The sequence below is a fragment of the Ornithorhynchus anatinus genome, chromosome 3 (genome assembly GCF_004115215.2).
Source record: "Ornithorhynchus anatinus isolate Pmale09 chromosome 3, mOrnAna1.pri.v4, whole genome shotgun sequence".
NCBI lineage: Eukaryota > Metazoa > Chordata > Mammalia > Monotremata > Ornithorhynchidae > Ornithorhynchus > Ornithorhynchus anatinus.
In genome coordinates, this window is record NC_041730.1 from 24,909,487 (window position 1) to 24,933,126 (window position 23,640).

A 23,640-nucleotide genomic window follows, 5' to 3' on the forward strand; every position below is an offset into this window, starting at 1 on the left:
CTGTTACCGGAATCGTGGCGTGGCTTAGGGGCAAGAGCCCGGGCTTGGGAGTCAGAGGTCGTGGGTTCCAATTCCGGCTCTGCCACTTGTCAGCTCTGTGACTCTTAATCCCCATCTGTAAAATGGGGATTAAGACTGAGTCCCACTTGGGACAACCCGATTACCTTGTATCCACCCCAGTGCTTAGAACAGCGCTTGGCTCATGGTAAGCGCTTAACACTATAATTATTATGATTATTATCTCCGAGAGACACCCCTCCTCTCTACTTCACACTACTTTCGGCACGGCCCTTCCCTCACCCTTCTCTGGATCTCTCCGGTGAGAGGACCCTGCCGAAAACGGACCAGCAAGGGGCATCCACTTGACAGGCTCGGGTGATTTTTCTTAACGGCAACTGGCAACCACACGCCTGACCTGAAAAATCCGCTGACGACGTACCTCCCTCCGTCATTCGGAGTATCCCGATAATGACGCCATCCGCTCTCGCGATCCACGTGATCTACCCTCACCTTGAGGTCGCCGGGAGCGGACGACTTAGGAATCATCTGCACCCGGTCTGAAGTCGCGGCTCGGCTTCGGCTTTCCCGAGGGCACCTCCGCCCAGTGGGAATAAAACACACTAAGGACCTGTGTTTTGCTCATAAACATTTTTTTTATTTTTGCCCCAAGTATGTGCCCTTATAGATCCAACAGTGTCTGGAGTTTCCAGTCCTCCCTGGACCAAAGGGAAAAGCTTTTATTTGGAAACACTCAGCCACGGCTCATTCTCTCCTGAGCAGCTTTTAAGTCAGAAGGCCTGAGAGGCAGAGCTTATACTAGCTCCTCGTTCTGCGATGGGTAAAAAAACACAGAGAACCAAGAATTAGTAACACAGAGACTTAGTTCTGCAGAAGGCTTCGAAGATACATACATATATATAAAACCTCTTATATAGGAATTCGACTTATTGGTTTTCTGGTGTTTTGAAATCAAAATACAAATGGTTTTAGATGTTATACATTGCTGATTTTTCCCTTCTCAGCCCGTCCCTCCCCCCGCAACATAGATAGCATCACAAAAGGTCAGATGTTCCTCGGATGTTTTTTGCTTTTTAAATCGCTTTCTCCCTGCTCCCGTGAATACTGCGGCACGTTCTGAAGGAGACTGGGTAAAAGCATGGATTTCCAATGGACGGACAATTGATCATGGATTCTCAGAATCTGGCGCGGAGGACGTGCGTCTGCCTCCGCACCGACTTGAGACGCCACGGCATGAATCGGATTCTTTTCCCAGGCCCGGCCCCGACCCCTAACAGGTGGGAGGTGGTCGGGCGCTGAGAAGATCCCGACCGCTTTGAGACTCGGGGACCGCAAAACATCTTCTGAAGTATCTTGGCTCGGTATTTACATAATTTATCTCAAGCTGCATTTTCCTTTTGGAAGTTTTATTTCCAGAGAGGCCTTGGGGAAGGAAAAAAAAAAACCGAACAAATAGCCAAACCAAATCCCATGTATTTAAAAGTTTTGTTTTAGATCTGAATTATCCTCCTTATCTTCTCACACCTCATTAAAAGCAGATACTGAACAATGATTGGTTTCTTTTTTAAAAAGGGCGGAAAGAGACAGAGAAGGTAGAGTCCGGAGGGGGGTTGATACAGGAAGAGAGAGCGAAGGAAGAACATTAAGGAGAACGCCGGGCTTTCTTCGTGAGTAAATGACACTGGATGGTCCGGAGCCGGTTCTTGGCTGGGGCGAACTCGGGCTGCAGCTTCAGGGTCGATTCGTACCACACCATGGCCTTTTCAAACTCCTCCTGTGTACAGGGGCGGATGTCCAAACGTTAGACACACGGGACGGTCAACAGAACACACGTGCAACAGTCGCAGACGCGCAACGGCCGCGCTTTTACTTGAGTCTCTCGAGTTTTCTACGGCTCTGGCAACCCGGCGGCACCAACGCGTCAGCATCTCTCGTACCGTACGACGGACTGCGTCCAATCTGCTAATACCGGACCCGTCCCCGTGGTTAGCACGGAAGAGCGCGCTCACGAAAGACAATTACGGCTACCGTCGCCAAGCCCTCGCGTGGCTGGGCGGAGTCCAAACCCTGTTTGACCCGTGGGAGGAAATCGCAACCTCTGACGGACCACCGAAGAAAGGCACCGTGAGAGAAAGCTTCCGTTCGGAGGTGTGCGATGCTCTGTTGCCCGTGGAGCTTGTCACTGTGGGAAAACGGACAACTACAGTTCCTCTGGCTGGGGGTGAGTAAGCTCGTTGTGGGCAGGGAAGGTGTCTGTTTATTGTTATATCGTACTTTCCCAAGAGCTTAGGACAGTGCTTTGCACACAGCTCTCAATAAATACAACTGAATGAACGAATGGCTGAGATCTTGTTTGGGTAGCTGTGGTTTGAATGGGTAGCTCGGCACGTGTGGTTGGGTGACCTGGATCCCAGTTGGTGAGTGACTTTGAACTAAATCCACCTCCTGGGGCAGACTTAAAGGAATACTAACTTTATTCCTCTCGGGGGCTAAGTAGGGACCTGGACAAAAACAAAAAGTTGACCTAAGGACACACGTTTTGTCAGAAATTTCCATTATTCTTTTTGAACTGTGAAAGTGACAGAAAGCACGCAGAAGAGTACTTTCCACACAGTAAGCGCTTAATACATACTATTACTACTAATTAATAATTTTGGTATTCGTTAAGTGCTTACTATGTGCCAAGCACTGTTCTAAGCGCTGGGTAGATACAAGGTGATCAGGTTGTCCCACGTGGGGCTCACAGTCTTCATCCCCATTTTCCAGATGAGGTCACTGAGGCACAGAGAAGTGTAGTGACTTGCCCAAAGTCACACAGCCGATAAGTGGCAGAGCCGGGACTAGAACCCATGACCTCGGACTTCCAAGGCCGGGCTCTTTCCATTGAGTCACGCTGCTTCTCAATCGCTACTACTACTAATAATGGTGGTATTTGTTGAGCGCTATGTGCAAAGCACTGTTCTAAGCACTGGGGGGGAGACAAGGTGGTCAGGTGGTCCCACGTGGGGCTCACAGTTTTAATCCTCATTTTCCAGATGAGGTCACTGAGGCACAGAGAAGTGAAGTGACCTGCCCGATGTCACACAGCTGGCGAGCGGCGGAGCCGGGATTCGAACCCATGACGTCTGACTCCCAAGCCCGGGCTACTACTTCATCTGACAAAATGAGGGATCCGGAGCGCTTCTAGGGTGCCGAACAGCCTCACGCTCCCTGATGTCCGATAGGTTAGGCTGGACCTCTTGCTTTTAGTTCTGCACACGGACTTCACGTACGGAACTGAAACTCAGACACTGATCGGGGACAAGAGCGGAGGTGTCCGCTCTAAAAAGCAGGAAGGGGAAACCGTTAAATCTGCCATAGTGAAGTCTCCCTGCCTAGCCCAGGTTTCCAGCTTCCGGGTTCGGAGTCGAGATGCGAACGTGCAGCTCGGCAGCAGCCTTCCGGGTGAATGTTCTCCGCTCATGTTCCAAAGCGGTCGGCTCATGTCGGAGAGACCGAAATCTTCACACGAAACGGGGTGTCCTGCAACGGCGAGTCAGGGGACCCCGTGGCGACTCTTACAGAGACAGCGTGGCCTAGTTGACAGAGCCCGGGCCTGGGAGGCAGAAGGTCATGGGTTCGAATCCCGGCTCCGCCACTTGTCAGCTGTTTGACTGGGGGGGCAAGTCACTTCACTTCTCTGTGCCTCAGTGACCTCATCCGGAAAATGGGGATGAAGACTGTGAGCCTCACGAGGGACAACCTGATTACCCTGTATCTACCCCAGCGCTTAAAACAGTGCTCTGCACATAGTAAGCGCTTAACAAATACCAACATCATTATTATTATTCCAATCTCAGCCCCGCCACTTGTCTGCTACGCGACCTTGGGCAAGTTACTTTACTTCTCTGTGCTTCGGTGAACTCGTCTGTAAAATGGGGGCTGAGACTGTTAGCCCCACATGGGACAGGGACTCTGCCCAACCCGATTTGCAAGTATCTACCCCGGCGCTTAGCACAGTGTCCGGCACAGAGCAAGCAACTAAATACCAGAATTGTTATCACTATTATAATTTCTGAAACTAGGCTTTGTCCCTAAGGTTGGGCATTCTGATGACAGCCTCACCATTATTTCTCTGAAGAGTCATGAACCAAGGAAGCCGGTACATTTTAGGCTTTGACAGTCAATGATGAATCGTGCTCCATCACTGCCGTTGAGCTCTTTGGCAGGAAGAAATCTAGGAGGTCAGGGCAGAAATACTTCCAGACGTTTCATTTATTTTCAAGTGAAAAGGAAAGGGGTTTCCTTTCTCTGACCCAAAAAGACTCGAAAGAGATGGGACCCTCGAGGAAAGGGAACGAGACGGACGTATTCGGTACCCGCTTGGAACCTCCGGCCCCGTGCTCACCATCGCGACGTAGACGTTGGCCAGGGTGAAGTGGTTCACGACAAAATGGGGGGCTATTTCCACTGCCATGGTGGCCACCACTATGGCATCATTCCAGAGCTTTGCGTTGTGCAAAATGTTGGCCAGGCTGATCAGAGGCACATCCTGGAGAGACAGAGCGCGGAGAGAAGATAAAGGAGGAAGCGGTCTGTGTTCTTCTGCTTCGTACGTTTCAGAACACTAAGCGCCTGGTTTCTGGGCTGTGATTCCCACCCTTAGCAAGGCTTGGGCGTCTCACTGCTGGTGTCACCTGTAAAATGGGGATTGAGATGGGGAAGCCCGTGTGGGACGCGGTTTTCGGCCAACCTGTTCAGCTTGCCTCTACCCCAGCGCTTAGCACTGGGTCCGGCACATACTGCTTGACAAATACCAATAAGAAAGAGCCGCTTATGGCGGAGAACACCGTATCGGTCACGGTCTCTCGTCCATTTCTCTGCGGCACACGTACCGGGCAGAAGGGAGGGGATTCAGTGGCACAGACGTACAAAGATATCGCCAGGTAGCACGGTCTATTAGAAAGACCCCAGGACCGAGTCGGCAGGCTCGGATTTGAGGCGCGGCTCCGCCACTGGTCTGGGTGACCCTCAGCAAGTCACCTGACTACCGTGGGCCTCAGTTTCCTCTTCTTTAAAAGGGGAACGATGGACTGTGAGCATCTTATGGGGCAAGAACCCACCCCCTATTAAGTGCTGAATAAATGCCACAATAATGACGTGGCGTGCTGATTGGCTTGGTGATGGTCCCGGTGGTAATTTGTTGAGAAGACTGAGACAAGGGCTCCTCGGGTCCCCCATAGCTTCTTTCTGGCGGAGGGATCCGCAAACGGCACCCGAGGTGAAGAACGCCGTAAAAGGCCGGGGCGTGGGAGGTCGTTTACCCCCAGTGGCTACTACTACAGCTCCACATCCCTCTCCTGAGGACGAGGGGCTAATCCTGGGGGATGTGGAGAGCAGCCAGGAGCTGGCCTTCCCTCTGCTGCCAGCAGGAACCACCGCCTCCACTGCCACCCACGTTTATTCAGGTACTCACAGGGACAGACCAACTTACTCGAAGTGAGTGGAGCAGCTGTGGCCATCACCTCTAGTTGGCTGGAACGCCCAGTGTGCATTCTGAAGGCCTAGATCTGGGCTTTTTTTTTTGCCATCTCTTGCTTCACTTACCTCCCACCGCCGCCCTGCCCCGGCTCCACTCTGGGAGCACCATCCCTGCGGTCAGACAGATCTCCCACCTCCGCTGGCTTCCTAAAGAATAGGCACTGGGGATTCTGGCCAGCCAGAGAGAATGGTGATCACATCTGGTGACCTCTCACTTACCCTCCCCTTGCTGCCTTGCTCGGCAATGAATAGGCCTGTGTCAGGAAGCACGTTAGTCTCCGAGAGAGCGCTGGGTTGGGGTGCGGGTATCTCTGTCCCCCCAACACACACCTCTTTATTACTTTCCCGTCCGTGTGCAAACAATGGATGGGCCTTTTGGCTAACCGAACCATTTTTCATTAAATATGTAAAAGTACAACGAGGACGCTGGGAAGACGTGGCCTCTTCCCCGAAGATATTTACACTTTAGATGAGTTATTCTCCAACTTTTTCATCCTGAGGTTTCCCACGTCCCCTCTGCTACATGGATTCCATCACCATCAGATAGTCGTTCTGACCGTCTGAGTTGAGGGATTTCTCCCGAACATCATAGCAGAAAACTGGAGTGGGGAGGGAGGGGATTCCACGAGGGGGCCAGAGAGTAAAGGGCCCTGATCACCTCGTATATGCAGGACGGGGTTTGCCGTTACTAACCCCGGCACTGCATCTCTAACCACCAAATTACAAACGCTCATCTGGATCAGCAGCATGGATGGGGAGGGCAAAAAAGAAAGCTTGGCCGCACCTAGTCTCAAGCCCCTCAATCCACCAAGGTTCCGGGGGTCCAGAGAGTCGAAGGGAGGGCTTAAGGCTGCGGCATCTTCCCTGTCCCTCCCTCTTCCCCAAGCCCCGGCAGGACCAAAGAGCAGATGTCAAATGGCATATTAGGAAGGAGTTCTGGCCCAGCCTTAGGAGTGTGGAGAAATCCATCAATGATAGTTACTGAGCACTTACTTGGTGCAGAGCACTGTACTAAGCACTTGGGAAAGCACATACAAGAGAGTTGGCAGACACAATCCCTGCCCACAGTGAGCACACAGCTTCCAGTCTCAAGGATCAGACACAAACTGGACCGGTCCACGGAGTGAGGTACAATCTGCCTGGGTATTTTCCCACTGACTCTTTTGACTTGCTGTCAGAGAACCCAAAGAAGATGGCAAATCTATTAATGGCACCAAGTCTCACCTGTCCACTGGGGAGATCTCAAATGTAAATGCAGCCGAAGCCCACAGCAGAGTGAAGACTATAAGTTCACGACTACAATTAGTTCGAGAGTCCTTTACCTAGGGATGGCCCCCTCCGGCGGTCCTGTCGGCTCGCAGAAACCCCGGGATTAACCACTGGGCAACCAAAAGGCTCGGGAATCGGGAGGTTGCCTGAACGGTGAGAGAGAGTCCTCCTAAAGTCCGGGTCACTCACCTTCATGTGATGTGGGGCATAGTGTAAGGCCTGACGCAGGCAGTCGATCGCCTTTTTCCCCTGCCCCTTCACCCGCCAGTACAGGGCCGCCACGCTGGAGAGGACCCAGGAGGTCTGGTTCTGAAAGGGAAAACGGCAAGGGATCGTCCGTTGAAGGTGACCGTGCTAGGGGAACGGTAAATCCGAGTGTCCGTTTTATGAAAAGCTCATACGTGGGAGCTTTCTAACGGGCCCGGAAAGCGGCTTCCCCCTCCATTGGCCGCAAAGAGACGGGTAGCTGCCACAGTCCGATGAATCGTTTCCATTTTACAACCCAGACGGGTAGTTTCAGGAACCAAACCACAATCAAGAAAATAGACTGTAAACCTTGACTCGTCTCTCTCGTTCACCCCACACATCCTATCCGTTACTAAGACCTGCCGGTTTCACCTTTACAATATCGCCAAGTTCCGCCCTTTCCTCTCCACCCAAACGGCTACCTTACTGCTACGGGCTCTCGTTATATCCCAGCTAGACTACTGTGTCAGCCTTCTCTCCCATCTCCCTTCCTCCTCTCTCGCCCCGCTCCAGTCTCTTCTTCACTCCGCCGCCCGGCTCATCTTCCCGCAGAAACGATCTGGGCATGTCACTCCCCTTCTTAAACACCTCCAGTGGTTGCCTATCGACCTCCGCTCCAAACAAAAACTCCTCACTCTAGGCTTCGAGGCTCTACATCACCTCGCCCCTTCCTACCTCTCCTCCCTTCTCTCTTTCTACCGCCCACCCCGCACGCTCCGCTCCTCCGCCGCCCACCTCCTCGCCGTCCCTCGGTCTCGCCCATCCCGCCGTCGACCCCCGGGCCGCGTCCTCCCGCGGTCCCGGAACGCCCTCCCTCCTCACCTCCGCCAAACCGATTCTCTTCCCCTCTTCAAAACCCTACTTAAAACTCACCTCCTCCAAGAGACCTTCCCAGGCTGAGCTCCTCTTCTCCCTCTACCACCCCCCCCTTCACCTCTCCGCAGCTTAACCCTCTTTTCCCCCCATTTCCCTCTGCTCCTCCCCCTCTCCCTTGCCATCCCCTCGGCACTGTACTCGTCCGCTCAACTGTATATATTTTCATTACCCTATTTATTTTGTTAATGAATTGTACATCGCCTCGATTCTATTTAGTTGCCATTGTTTTTACGAGATGTTCTTCCCCTCGACTCTATTCATTGCCATTGTTCTCGTCTGTCCGTCTCCCCCGATTAGACCGTGAGCCCGTCAAACGGCAGGGACTGTCTCTCTCTGTTGCCTTGTTCATTCCAAGCGCTTAGTACAGTGCTCTGCACATAGTAAGCGCTCAATAAATACTATTGAATGAATGAACCCTAAGATGAAATCACGCTCCTGTGCCCTGGCTAAACTCGCAAATCTTTTCCTTTGTCTTTGAAAGACGGACTCGGCGGAGGAGAAGAGATTCGGGAGAGAGAGAGAAAAAACCGGCCGGACGGAGTTCACACGATCCGAGGTCACTGAAAACTGCCCGAGCCATGAAAACCCGGCAGAACAGCTTCTCGAGTACGATAAGTTTAGTGATTTTGTGATTTCCCTTTAGTCGCTGAATGGGGTTCAGTTAAGGGGGTGCCTGAAGGAGGGAGAGCCATCTAGTGGCAAACCAGCTGGACCCGTGCTCTGGGAAACCGCAGAATCACCTACCTTCTCCAAAACTTTCGCGATTCGCGTGCCAATCTGTTCAAACGACTGCTGAGGATACTGATCTTTGCCCAGATTCTGCAACACCTGGATGGGATTAGGAAGGAGACAGTTTAGAGGGACGAAGCACAGGCACGCCGCCGTGACGCGGACCCGGGGGATCTGAGGCAGCGTTAGGAAGCAGCGAGGGTCCGTCCCCTCCCTTCGATCGGAAAGACAGTGTGGCGCAGTTCTAAGGCACGCCACCCAGCCCGTTTTGCTCCTTACCCGGCCACACAATAAAGCTTGAGCCCACGGGCCTAGAGTTAAAAAAAAAAATTAGCCTGTGAAACGCCTCCAGCTCATGCTGTTCCCTCGGCTTGCAATTTCCACCCCAAATCTATCTATTAACTGTACATTTGATTACCTAGTAAACACTTTCATGTCTATCTCTTCCATTAGAGTTTAAGTTCCTTTAGAGCAGGGAGTGTCGCTTGCTCGTTCTGTACTCTAGAAGCGCCCGATAGAGCGTATTGCACCCAGTGGATGCGTAATAGGCGCTACTGCTGCTAACTACTATTATTATATCATCTTCGAAAATGAAGGACGGGTACAAAGAGAGAATAGGATTAAAGGAAAATCAGGCGATGAGTGTCAGAGGATTGGGGCCAAAAAAAAGAGACAGCTTCTAGCCCTACTATTTCAGACCACTTATGCTCACTGCCTCTAGATGAATCCCAGTTTAGACACCCCCCGGTAACACGCTGACTCCCCGTCTTTCCCGAGGCAGAATTCATTCTCCGCCTGGGTCCACAGCCCAGGGTCTGGCTCACCTCCTTCAGCTGACTTTCCCCGGTATAGTGCAGGCTGGCCCGGTTAGCGACCCCATGCAAGTGGTCCAGGGTGTGCATGCTGGCAGGCAGGTTACTGTTACAGAGAGGCTCGAAAGCCGGTTCCTGTAGTTGGGTGGCAAAATCTATGTGCTCGGTGATGCTGGAAGACAGAGAAACTACAATCACCCGGGGAACCCTCAGGTGGCTTGGGAAAGAGTTGGCCTGAAGCAAGTATATGGAGGAGTTCCAACCTCGGACAACACCGGGAATCTTGGTTGGGAGCTGGGTGGCGACGGTTCCTTTTTAGCTTTCTCTGAACGGTACCTGACCCTTAATAAGACTACTGAGAGGGTGGTAAAGCAGATGGATCCCCGCTGCTTCTTTCCTCCTCCCAGCTGCAGCAGAGTATCTGTCTCTCAAGACCAGGATTGAGATCACCGGCCGCCTCGGCCGGGGTTACTGGGACACATCGATTCTTGAGGTGAGGACACTCTGCTGGACCCAGTGGCCATTTCTCAGTACCTACTGGTACTCGGCATCACGTGAGAGGGGTGGTGGGTAAACGCCCTGTGTAGGAAAAGCCACACCCGTGTAAAAGAAACTAACACTTCTTAAAACTTGTCTAGGATTAAAGACTGAGAAGCACCAGTCTCTGAATTCAGGAATTACACTTTAACCCCAATCCAGTCCTCAGGGTGATCCAGATAAGACGGGACGTATCGGAAAGATAACTAAATAATACAGCCGTATTCACCAACCCACCAAGACTGAGCTGGATTCCTCCATCAGAATCGGGAGAAGCAGTGTGGCCTGGTGACTAAGGAGACAGAGCAGGGGCTTGGGAGCCCAAGGACCTGGGTTCTAACTCCGGTTCTATGACGTGTCTGCCTTGAAGCCTTGGGCAAGTCAATTAACAACTCTGTGCCTCATTTTCCTCATCTGGGGACTCAATACCTGTTCTCCCTCCCCTTTAGACTGTGAGCTCCACGTGGCACAGGGTCTGTGCCTGACCTGATCATCTCGTATCTACTTGACTGGCACGTAATGAACGCTTAACAGATACCACCACCATTATCATCCTTGAGTCCTCTCTCTTTTTCAACCCCCATATTCAGTCTGTTGTCAGATCGTCACTTCTTCCGTCACATTTGCAGAATCTGATCCTTCTCCATCCAAATGGGCATCATCCAGGGGCAGGCACTTGGTACGGTCTAGCTTTTAACCGCACCTGCCTCCTCAATGATCACCCTACCTCCAGTCTCTCCAAAATCCAATCCACTGCCCAGATCATCTTTGGAAGAAGTCATTCGGTGTGTATTTGCCCACTCCTCAAAAACCTCCAATGATTGCACGCTCCTCTCCATATCAAAGAGAAATTCCTCACCATGGGCTTTAAGATACTCAATCAGCTCTTTGCCCATCTGCTCTCTTCTCACTCTATAACCGTGGCTGCACGTTGTGTTCCTCTCAAGCTAACCTTACTGTACCCCAACCTTTTCTCTCTTGCTGCCAACCACTGCCTGGAATTTTCATCCCCTTCACATGCAACAGACCACTGCCCTCCCCATATTCAAAGGCCTTCTGAAATCAAATATCCTCCAGGAGGCCTTCCTCAATTAACTGTTAATCTCCCCACCAAACATCTCTTTGGGTTCTCCCACCCACAACCCTCACATACATATCTTTGATACTCTGTTGCTTCCTCCTATTTATAATTCATTTGAGTGTCTGTCTCCCCTGCAGGATTGTAAGTTCTCTGAGGGCAGGGATCATGTCTGCTATTCAATAAATATTTCAAATGATAAGGTGGCGTGTTACCTCTTTGGGGCTTCTAGCAAAGTTGGCTGAGGACAACGGGGCTCAGGTTTTGGGACTTGGTTATGCTCACGGACATGTTACTCACTCAATGTTCTTAGCTGAAACTGCCAGCCAGGTGCTGGCTACAGCAGTCAGCTCCACTCGGCGGAGTTTTAAACACTCGTCAGGGCTGGGCCATCCCAGGCTGCGATAATCTCGGTTTTTCCCTGCAAGAGAAAAAAGGATACAAGTCGGGGTCAGGCACGGCTAAGGGTCAGGACCAAAGGGCGGTAGGGATGCTGGGATCAAGTTAGAGGGAACTGGAAGGGCCGAATTTCCTCCTTGTCTCTAAAACGTGAATCACCTATCACTCTAAAAGAACCCAAATCAAACATTTTAGAGGTGACCCTAGGGAAGAGGGAATGGTCCTAAGGGCCAAGGAAGCTAGAGAGAAGTTATAAGGCATGGTTCCTGTGTTCTAAGAACTTATAGGCTAAGAAAACAGTTTAAAATGTTTTAGTAATAACCATAAGCCATAATCAGAGTACAAAGAGTAGGACCATAATAATGTTGGTATTTGTTAAGCGCTTACTATGTGCCGAGCACTGTTCTAAGCGCTGGGGTAGACACAGGGGAATCAGGTTGTCCCACGTGGGGCTCACAGTCTTAATCCCCATTTTACAGATGAGGTAACTGAGGCACCGAGAAGTTAAGTGACTTGCCCAAAGTCACACAGCTGACAAGTGGTAGATCCGGGGTTCGAACCCATGACCTCTGACTCCAAAGCCCGTGCTCTTTCCAGTGAGCCACGCTGCTTCTCTAGGGGCCGTTACTTCAGTTTTTAAAAATATCTGTTTCATGAAGTTTTTCCTATGGGCAGTAGGTGAGGCACAGCACAAGACCAAGATTCGACTACTGCCTTGACTTTCTTCACCAAGGACCAACACAGGAAGGAATAAGAGTTATGAAGCTGAATTGCCCCCATCAAATTTGCAACTAGTTCCCCTATGCTTTCATTAGATAAAGACAATGTAGGTGTTGAGAGTGGAAGCATCCGTCTTGACAAAAAGACACAGAATGTAAGGCTGACGTGTTTTGGGAAAGAGATGCTTAAGCACCCAAACACCCATCGGCCCCTCCCGCCGAGTTCGCTTAAGAATCCTGATATCGGCAAATCTATCTGGCACTAAATGGTTCGCGTTGGAAGAACTTATGGCGTTATTATTATGGTATCTGTTAAGCAAATACTACGTCTCGAGCACCGGGTTACCTACAACTTAATCGGATCGGACACAATCCCTGGAGCCTAAGCAGACTAGTGACAGAGGGCAAGGAACAGTTCTAGGCCACTAATTCCATGGGCAACAGCTATCGCTCGTGTGGACTTTTGGGCCGATCAAGAGGCTTGCCAGAAGAAGCAAACCCATAACCAAACGGCCCCTGCCCGTGAGTTCAACCGATAGCGTTTCAGCCCTTCCGTGCTGAATTCCAATACTAGCGATCAAGCTTCTTTTATCGCTGGGTTCCAAATGAAGCTGCTAGGAGTTGGAGCCATATTACTCAAAACACAGGATTCATTAATTCGCTTTTTATTTCTACGTGCCTTTTGCCTTTTTAATCATAGTAATATTTACTTAGTGCAAATACACGCAAAGCGCTGTGCTGGGCCCGGGAAAAAACTGGAGGGTAAGAATTAGACAGGGTTCATGGCCCCCAAGAGCTCACAATCTAAGAATGAAAAGGAAAGGGAACAGATTCATAAGGAAAGATGAAACAAACAAACCACAAAATCGTGAAAGACAAGAAAATGATAAATATATTTTAAAAAAACCCAAAACAATATCGCAACAGGGAACTGTGGCTAATGGAGGAGAATTTCGGATTCCTCACGACTCAGAAACCGAATTTAATATGAAGCTTTTAAACCCGCCGTATTTATTCCGGGGCAGTGAATGAGTCAGGCACTTAACTCAGGTCAAGTGCCACACAAGCAGGAGAACCAGGAACCTTGCTTCCAAAGGAGAAGCTCCACTAGAGAACACAGATTTGTTCATGAGTTACAGTGGGTGAGGAGCTTTAAGCATACTGTGGGCCCCCAACAACTCTTGTTTAAAACAAAATATACAGAAGACTTTCAAAGTTTGAGTGGGGCTGTTGGTGGATCGAAATCTGTAGCCTTGTAAATCAGTAAACATTGGCATTTCCGATTTACCCCACTTAAATGGAAGAATTTAATAGACTGTGAGCCCCCTGATGGCCAGGGATTATGTCTAATTCCCTCCTGTGCAGTCCTTCCCGGCACTCACTAGAGTACTCTGCACACAGGATCCGTTTAATAAACGCTATTACTAAATAAGCCACAAGGTCCAAAGTGGAACCTCATTTGAAATCTCTTACTGCGCACTTAAGTAATATGGGTGAGTTGAAGTGATTACCCTGAAGGAAGTCCGGAAAGCTACTGCCTGGCACTTCCAGGGTGACGGACTCCACTTGGTGAGTGCCGACCAGTTACCAAGTACCTGCCGATTCCAACTTGTGTATTAGAAAATTCTATCGCCACAGGCACGTACCTACTTAAATGATGATGCCCCTGGCAGAAGGTGGGTTAGGAGAGGGTGTTCTATTTTGGTGAGCAGGGACGGGGCCATCGCCTCTCCTGGGGCACGGAGGGTCCCAGATCGACCATTTCCTCCCAGTTTACTTGAAAAGGATTCCTTGTTGCCTTGAGAGGTCACACCCGGCCAGTAGGACAACGCGTCTCACCCGAGTTTGGTTTCTTTTCCCCCTCTAGACTTGGTGAGCGTCTACCCACCGTTAACACCTCACTCTCTCAAGTGCTTCGTAAGGTGCGCTGCACACAGTAAGCGCTCAAATGGGGTTGACTGACTGATCTGTTTCAACCCTACAGTGAATGGGATCCTGCCAAATGACGAGGGCCTCTGTATCTGCAGAGCTGAAGACCTAAACTAGCTGAGGCCGAGTGTGCTCATTCCCTGGAGGGAGAGGATCTCTTCCAAAGTTACTTCAGTTGGTAAAATAGAGTATGGGGGGAGTCTGTCTTTTCAGTTTTGTAAGCCCCAAAGATTTTAGAAGTTTGAGTGGGAGTGTGAGTGGGCTGACATATGCAGATTTTGATTTCTACCTATTCTATTTGGAATTAACAGAAAGGTTTACTTTCCTTCTGGAGAGTCAATCCTAGAACTACAGGAAAAACCTGCAACCCACTACCAAATGATTAAGTACACAAATTCAAGTAAGTTGCAAACGGTTTAAAATATTTCTCAACAGCCCTTACACTCTCTAGCGGGATTTTAAGTACTGTTCTGTACTGCCCGCTTTACAGGCTGAAATCTAAAGACAGAGGTACCTTCTCATGGAAAATGGAAATTTACCTTGTGGCCCAGGAGAGGGTATTTTGGGGCCACTGATTTCCAGAGCAGTCTGGTAGGGCTGTTCAATTTCTGCTTGAACCCGTTCCTCTCCATTTCTCCCAGGAGGCTCCAGAGCATCCAGGCTCTCTGCTTTGGGCTTCTTTAAACGTTTGACCTGGAATGTTATCTGAGGAAGGAAAATGTTAGGGAAAAAGGGAAGAGGCCAACTGCCAAGACCCAAAGGAGGTGGGAATTTCATGAGCTTTCAATACAGCTCTTTCTGGAGCTGGGTGTGGATGACAGAGAGGAAAACAGCCTGGCAGCTCTGCTCTTGAGTTGAACTGTAATTCTGGTTCCTGGGAACTGGCCGCTTGGCCAGTAGACATTATGCCAAGGTCTGTCTCAGGTCAAGTCCGCGTAATCTTTAAATCCGACATTTTAAATTACTTATTTATTCATATTAATGTCTGTCTCCCCCTCTAGACCGTAAGCTCATTCTGGGCAGGAAACGTGCCTGCCTATTCCACTGTGTTATCCTCTCCCCAAGTGCTTTGCCCAGTGCTCCGCACAAGGTAAGCACACAATAAATACCGTTGACTGATTGATCGTAACCGCTCCGTGAAAATCACTGCTCAGTAAAGCCACATCACCATTCAGTAGACACCTGGAGAGATCTAGTCCCTCTTCTTGTTCATGCCACTGTTTGACTGTGATATTGGGCAAATCACATTACCCGTCTGTGCCTCTCTTCCCACCTGCCAAATGGGAAGAAACATTCCCACTTCACTTCTGCTCCCTTTGACTTACGCGGGGAGGAATGAGGAGCAACCCACAACGCTTCATGGAGAAAGAAAATGCTGGCTGAGGGGTTTTATATTTTAATCGGTCAACAGTATTTATTAAGCGCTTACTCTCCGCAGAGCACTGTACTACGCACTCGGGAGAGTACAACACAACAGAATTAGCAGATATGCTCCCTGCCCATAATGAGCTCACAGCCTAGAGGGGGAGACAGACATCGATATGAACAAATGAGTAATTTATAATATATAATTTAAAGATATGCACATAAGTGCTGGGGGATCTGGGGATGGGTGAATATCAAGTGTCCAGAGGACACTTGTGTATTTGAATTAGAGACCTAGGGATGAAGAGGTGCCCTTACATTCCATGGGAAAACCTGCGCTTCCAGAAAAACACCCCCACAAGCAAGCATAGGCCACCACTCTCCCCATCTACTAAAATTCTATCTCCAAGAGGCCTTCTCTGGCTAACCCTTCATTTCCTCACCTCCGTACCATGGCCTGAGCCCCCTTAAGCACCTGGATATTCCCCCCGCCCCCATCCCCGTAGCCCTTCCGGGCGTACCGTGATGCGCTGCTGCTTCCCTTATCTGTAATTTCTTTTAACGTCTGTCTCCCCCAATAGATGGGCGGCTCCTTGCGAGCGGGGATGACGCCTACCAACTCTACTGCATTGTGCTCCCCCAGGCACTTAGTAGCGTTCTGCACACAGTGAGTGCTCAATAAATACAAGTGACTGATGGATAAGTACCTGGAGCGAGGCATCGGGAAATGAAAATTGCTTCCGCTTACCCATTCGGCTTCGTCGTCGTCGTCATCTCCGCAATCTCCGAAACAGGAGCCGGCCAGCCCATCCTGTGAACCTTTCTTCAGTACCCGGATGCCCTGCAAGTCCATCCTCCGCCCTTTCACTTCCAAAGCCCCGTCGAAGGCTTCTAGAGGCCACGAGTTTTCAAACTCATCCACCAGAGCCAGCATCTCTTCCGACATCTGGGTTTCGCCTACGCTCTCCATCCCGTCGGAGCCATTGCTTTCCGCGACCACGGTACCTAGGACGCAAAGGTCGGCAGATTCGTCTCCAAATGGACATTCGTGACACTCTGTTACACACCCGCTGGTCGACAAGTGCGAAGATGGACCGACCCCAGAGCTCTTGGTGTGGCTGGATTTCAGGGACACTGGCCTGGTGCAGTGGTCCTCAGAAACACGGTAAGCGACATGTGGCTTGTGACTGTCTGGGCCTTGGTAAGCGTTCCTCATGTTTTCTCTCTCGATCGTGTCACCTCGCTGTCAAGCGGTGAGACATAGGATTTAAAATATTTTGATGGGTCCTTCCCCGGGGACTACCATCCGGGTCTGGAGGGGCCCCAACCTTAATTTCCAGCCACTTGATTAATGGAAGGCCAGAGTTCTGAATTTTCTCCTTCCTATTTATACCTCCTGCTCTCACTATTTTCAGGGATGGCTGAAACCCTGGGAGGATTATCTCACTCTGAGTCTAACAATACACCTTGAAGACTCTGGGCTCATCATCTACTGGGAATTTTGAAAAATGGCTTGTGACCCAAGGAAAGCTGAGGATGTGTTTCAGAAGACTGCTTGGGAGTCTGGTTCCTTTCCAAGATAACTACCGGGTTGCAAACATTTACCTTATTCCTTGTTGCAAACAGACTTAATTCCAAGGGGTCAAAACCAACACTGTTTCTTTTAAAACCAAGGATTTCTGTGGAGAAATCCTTTAAGTACATACAACAGTCTCCGAAAGGAAGAGGGTGAATCCTCTTGTTCCATACCCAGCCCAACCATGTGCTAAACTCTGAAGCCCTTTTTCAAATAATGCATAATTTATAGGATCATGGAAGATTCCTACAGATAACTTGCAGGAATAGTTAGATTTCTTTAAGGTGAAATGACAGTATTTGAAAATAAAGTACAAGGAAGAATCTTGGAAAAGACCAAAGAGGCCCTAATAATCTCCAATTGAAATAACTAATGTTCAAATACCAACCCATGCAAACGACTAATCCTAACCACTATTATTAAACATATTACTGGCAAGAAAGTCAGGATTTTACAACAGGTTCAACCATCCCTTCTCCCTCTGCTGAGAGCACAATCTTCCAAGTGTCTGGTTTTTATCCGATTGGAGCGGGCTCCTCCGAGAGACTGCTCGACGAGGGTCTACCTCTGAACAGAGATGTGTTTCTCCACTCAGGCAATCCCCTTCTGTCCAATAAAAGGCTGACTCCGAACCGAAGGAAATTCTTTATACCCCGATCACTTGATCAGGAATCATCTCTTCCAGCTGGAGACTCTCTTCCACATGAGAGGGCTTCCAATCTGACGGAGGAGTACGATCAGAGAATACTTCCGTTCTGACAGAGGACACGGATTCTCCATCAGAGGTGGCTAGCCCTGACTGGTTCACAGATTTGTCAATTTGAGTCCGCTACGGTTTGCCAATAGTTGAACTGTCAATTCTGATTCTTGACATGGTGGACTATAGGATTTTGTCCATTCTTGACCTCTTTTTGGTCACAATTAAACGGACAGTTTTGACATGTTTTAATAGTATTGCTTCATTTATTCGAATAGCTGAACTTGGATACGACTTGGATCGCTCAAGTGAGGATCACCCTTGGTCACTGACCAGTTGGTTCGCCCATCAAGCATTACAAATATCTTCAAAAACCTGAGCCATGAGGGGATCGTTTCTGATTCAGACTGAATACCTCTTATTTTGTCTGGGAAAATGAAAAAGCCTGTGGGGGAAATAAGATAGGGAAGCAGGAATAGCATTTTTATAAATAGTACATCTTCAGCCTTGCCACAGAGTGTCACACTTATGATTCTCACTGCACACAAAGAAGCTGTCAAAAGATAGGTAACCAACATTTTAAAGAAAAGAGAATCCAGACAAACTCTGGGAACTGTCTTCTCCCAGAAGGCCAGAGTGAAATGTCAACTTCGAACTTACTTTCAAGTCTTAGGGCATCTGAATCCCTCCCTGAATTCTGAATGGAGACTTCAGGGTGGTCTTTTGTTCCCCTCTCGGTGGGTTCTTCTTTTTCTGCTCGCAATGAACCGTCAAAGTATTTCTGTTTGCTGTGGCCGTTGTCCTGGTTTTTTTCATGACAATGTCCTTGACGGCAACAGACGTGAATGGGCACATTAGAAACACCTCTGACAAACTCCTTAGCTAAAGCTTCCGAACAATTAAAACGTAGAACACAGTTTCATCGCTACCTCTCCAATCCCACCCTGCAACATGCAAAGTTGCACTTAAGGAGATAAGACAACTTGATTCTTAGTACGGTGTGAACTTTTATTTGGTGGCCAACTCTTTTTGTGGTCAAGAATACTAGGTGAAGTCAAATACCCAAGAAAAATCTGAATTCACAGAGCTAACTTTAACGAATCACTTTCCACTTAAATTTTTTTGGAGAAAAAAACACCACATTTTCAAAAATTGAAAATTCCAATGAAAATGTATTTCTGCATTTAGTTTTCCCACCCCTGCCGGAGGTGAGAATCTCCAATCAGTAGCAAAAGTCCCCTGAAATAGTAACAAACGTGAAAGAAATCAAGCACTTTTGAAATGGCCTAACACGAATGCTGCCAGAGAGAACAAACTAAAAGAACAAGATTCATCTTTCCCTCTAGACCGTAGGCTCGTTGTGGGCAAGGAATGTGTCTACCAACTCTGTAACACTGTTGTACTGTAATCTGCCAAGCGTTTAGTACAGTGCTCTGCACACAGTGCGTGCTCAATAAATAGGACTGATTGAGAATTAAAGACCTTGCATTAAACACAGCCCTTTTCAGCTATCTCATGTAATCTGAACCTGAATCTATGCTCAAAAAGTCAGGAAGCCTAGTATAATTCTAACTCTCCTGATGATGTGCTCTCACCCTAGCAGCCTCCTTTTCCCAGATATTATTCGAGGATGACAATCCCATATCTTTGGGGAAGGATGTGGAGGATTAATATCTGAAAAATGAGAATCAGCTTTTCATCATGGACCGAACGCTTAACAACAAAGTAAAATAAAATGAGTAGCTACTGTAGGCAGGATATTGTACTAACTGCTTGGGAGCGTACACCTCAAGGAAGAGACGTGGTTGTTGTCCTCGTGAGGCCTTCTAATCCAATGGAAAGGAGAAACAGATTCTTTATATAGAGTGGGAGCAGGAGGACAAAAAGGATATAGCAAGCAGTGGCATGAGTATGCCAGAATGAAGACTGCAGATCGTAGACTCCTTGTAGATAAGGATTGTGTGCCCCAACTCTTTTGGACTGTACTTTCCCAAGTATTTAGTACCCGGTGCTCTGTACATTAAGCCCTCAATAAATACCACTGATTGACTGAGAAGCTGCCTGGCTTAGTGGAAAGAGGACAGACTTGGTAGTCAGAGGTCGTGGGTTCTAATCCCGCTTCTGCTGCTTATCAGCTTTGTGACTCTGAGTCACTTCACTTCTCTGAGCCTCAGTTCCCTCATCTGCAAAATGGGGATTAAGACTGTTAGCCCCATGTGTCCGTATTTCTATATCATCTTGTGTGTACCCCAGCACTTAGAACAGCACATAGTAAGACCTTAGCAAGTACCATCATTATTATAATTATTAATGAAATAGCTGAATAATCTAATGTGCATAGCTGAAATGTATTTATTTACATTAAGGTCTGTTTCCCCCCTCGAGACTCACTATGGGGAGGGAATGTGCCTATCAACTCTATTACAGTTCACTCTCCCAAGCACTCGGTAGAGTGCTCTGCACATAGTAGACACTCAAACAGTACCATTGACTGATGTACAATTGTACACATGTAAGTAGTGGGGATGCACATAAATACTTATGTGCTAAGAGTAACTTAATCTGACACAGCTAGGAATGTGACAAATTAAATCAGGGAAGGCTTTATGATGATGATGGTATTTGTTAAGCGCTTACTATGTGTCAAGCACTGTTCTAAGCCCTGGGATAGACAGAAGGTAATCAGGTTGCCTCACGTGGGGCTCACAGTCTTAATCCCCATTTTACAGATGAGGTAACTGAGGCACAGAGAAGTTAAGTGACGTGCCCAAAATCACACAGCTGAGTGGTGGAGTGGGGAGTAGAACCCACGACCTCTGACTCCCGAGCCCTGGCTCTTTCCACTGAGCCAAATTGCTTCTTGGAGGAGGATATCTTGGAGCAGGTGGAGCTCTATGAGGATTTTGAAGATGGGAAAGCCGTGGTCTGGGGGGTTTGAAGGGGAAGTCGTTTCAGAGCCGGACAGCACCGTGAGCAGGGGACTGACTGAAGGCAGGAGAGTCAAAAGTGAGGTAAAGGTGGAAAGTGAGCTTGGAAAGAGGAAGGAGTGTGAGCTGGTGAGTGTGAAGTGAGGTGAGACATAAGACGGAGGGAGCAGGGAGAGAGTTAGGACGCCAACGGAATGGAGTTTTTTCAGCTGGATGCCGAGGGGAATCGAAGCAATTGGAGATTTCTGAGGAGTGGAGATAGATATATCAAATGATTCATTCATTCAATAGTATTTACTGAGCGCTTACTATGTGCAGAGCCCTGGACTAAGCGCTTGGAACGTACAATTCGGCAACAGATAGAGAAAATCCTTGCCCAGTGACAGGCTTACAGTGATGTTTTAGGAAGATGATGCAGGCACCAGTGCGAGGTAGAGACTGAAGCGGAGAGAGGCCGGAGGCTAGAGACCAGTGAGGAGGCTGATGCAATAGCCTAGTCATGACATGACAAGAACCAGGGTGGTGCCTGCTTGGGAGAAGAGGAAGGGGTGGACCAGGAAATGGGGTGGAGGAAGAACTGGCAGGGTTTAGCAGTTGACTGACTGTGAAAACCAAAAGACAGCAAGGAGATGAGCCTGATGACATGGTTGCTGGCTTCTGGGATATGGAGGACTGTGGTATTTTTTGACAGAGGTGAGAAAATTAGGAAAAGGAGCTGGGTTTAGGGAGAAGAGAAGTTCAGTTTTAAGATGCCTTTGGGATTTCCTTCTCCTGGAGTTAAGGTCTCTGCCTGACGATCATTTCTCTGGTACGGAAATAAACAGCCAGCTCCACTCAACTCTCGTATTGTTGTAAGTACAGAGTAGTTGAGCGCTGGAGCTAGAATTTTGTGGAAAAACAACAAAAACACAACTCCCACCTACCCCATAAGTCAAGGGAGCATTTGTCAAATTCTCTTTTTTCCCCAAGCCAAGAAAACACAGACCCAAAATTCTATGCAATTTCCTTCCCTCCAGATTTGCAGGATTGGAGCCGAGGGACACTTGGAACTGTATGGGATGGGAATTATTCAATCGTATTTATTGAGCACTGTGTGCAAAGCACTATACTAAGTGGTTGGGAGAGTACATCCGATACATTCCAGCCCACAACGAGCTCACAGTCTAGAGGGGGAGACAGACATTAAAATAAAAATATAAATTACAGATAAATACAGAAGTGTGCATAAGGAGCATTCTACAAAGCACCGGCTGAAACAGTAGCAGACTGAGATGCTCTATGGAGCCCGAGAGAGGGGATCCCAGATCAGCTTCTTAGATAAAAGTCTTTCCCAACAACATCTATGGAATTGTCAAAGCCCCCATATCGTATACCGTATTGAAGGATGTATCCATCCATTAAACTCACCTCCTACGCATGAGCATGGGGCATAATTTAACTGCCCCTTGGTTCCCTCAGGTGATCCTCCAGAGTTCAATTAAAATAACTCTGTGGAAATGGGATGGGAGAGAGAGTTCTGGATAAGTGAATGCGCTAGTGGCCAGCTACCACTGACTTTAGTTTTGTTCCAGTGAAGATTCTTCCTAGAATCCTCACGTGGAGCAACGCTTTCTGTTCCGAGAAAGCAAAATTCACGGCGGAAAGCCCAACTCTATTGCAACGTTAACCCAGAGAGTCGTTGGAGGGTTCATCATGGTGACATCTTGTAAGCTGTACTATTCGTTTACATCCCATTTTCAACATTTAATACCGATCCGTGAATGGGGAGAATCTACTCATTGAGTATCGCTGGGTGATCGATTTCACTCTTCCTCTAAAATGCTGCGAGTCTTGATTTCAGTGGCGTTTCAGGAAATGGTTTTTCAGCCCCTCCATAATAAGTAGCGTGCCCTGTGGATACAGCACGGGCCTGGGAGTCAGAAGGACCTGGGTTCTAATCCCGGTCCGCTACTTGTCTGTTGTGTGATCTCGGACAAATCACTTCTCTGTGTCTGTTACCTCGTCTGCAAAATACAGATTAAGACCGTGAGCTTCATGTGGGGCACGGTTTGCGTCCAAGCTGATTAGCTTCTAACTACTCAGTGCCTGACACATAGCAAGCATTTAACAAATAACCCTTTAAAATGAAACCAAAAAAAAAAAACCCCTTGTACTTTGGGTGGAAAGGTAGGAAAATCATCCTTTTTTACAAATGGTATTGTACTCCTGAGTGAAAATCTTTTATGGAATGTTTCACAATCCCCATATCACAGAAGACACCTATCTTTCTGCCCTCCAAGTTCTGTGAATCCCATCTTCAAACTCCCTGCTTCGAATCAGGTGAATCAAAGCAAGGTGCCACGCATACAATAGCTAGGCCCCAGATGTTTTCAATATTGGCACCCACTAAAATTCTTGCTGGCTTTCACACTTGACTACTTCCACCAGCCTATGCCTCTCTTCTCCCTTCCCTCTCCTGCCCCCCGCCCCACTATGAAAATTTAATTGGATTCATCTTTTTAAATCTCTGCAATACGCAGAGTGCTTCATGGGTAATTTATAAGATACGCTGCGCACAGGACCCCAAAGCTAAAATTAGTCCTCCCGTCTGACATCAAACCCAGACGGCCTTTGATGCAAGCCCGGCGCATTCTAAGAATGTGCTGCCCTTCAATAAAGAAGACCTGGGCCAACACCATTTCCTGACCAACGGGAAGACAGAGAAAGAGGTCAGGGTAGAACAGAGGGGGAAGGCAGCTAGAGGTGGGGAGAGAGGATGAGAGGCCCATTTCAAGATTTCGATTTAAATTGCACGCTAAAGAGACGGGAACATCGAAATGGAAAACAAGAATGTGACTTTGAGATTAGAGCCGTTAATATTAACGTTCGTACACCGATGGCTAAAAAAGATTGGGAAAGAGTCCTGGTGTGCTGTGGATAAGTAACGCAGCTAAATATAGAAAG

General features: G+C 48.5%; 1 protein-coding gene across 1 annotated transcript in view; it reads right to left on the reverse strand.

The window, feature by feature from the left end:
• Positions 1-633: 633 nt before the first annotated feature.
• TTC17 (tetratricopeptide repeat domain 17) overlaps positions 634-23,640 on the reverse strand; it is a 79,162-nt gene continuing 56,155 nt past the window's right edge. Inside the window, exons 17-25 of the mRNA XM_029059321.1 lie at positions 18,431-18,595; positions 16,246-16,502; positions 14,672-14,837; positions 11,386-11,506; positions 9,483-9,642; positions 8,674-8,757; positions 6,997-7,116; positions 4,406-4,549; positions 634-1,792 (exon numbers count right to left, since the gene is read on the reverse strand). Coding sequence (XP_028915154.1) covers positions 1,661-1,792; positions 4,406-4,549; positions 6,997-7,116; positions 8,674-8,757; positions 9,483-9,642; positions 11,386-11,506; positions 14,672-14,837; positions 16,246-16,502; positions 18,431-18,595 — 1,349 coding nt within the window. The 3' untranslated portion in view covers positions 634-1,660. The remainder of the gene's footprint in view (positions 1,793-4,405; positions 4,550-6,996; positions 7,117-8,673; positions 8,758-9,482; positions 9,643-11,385; positions 11,507-14,671; positions 14,838-16,245; positions 16,503-18,430; positions 18,596-23,640) is intronic.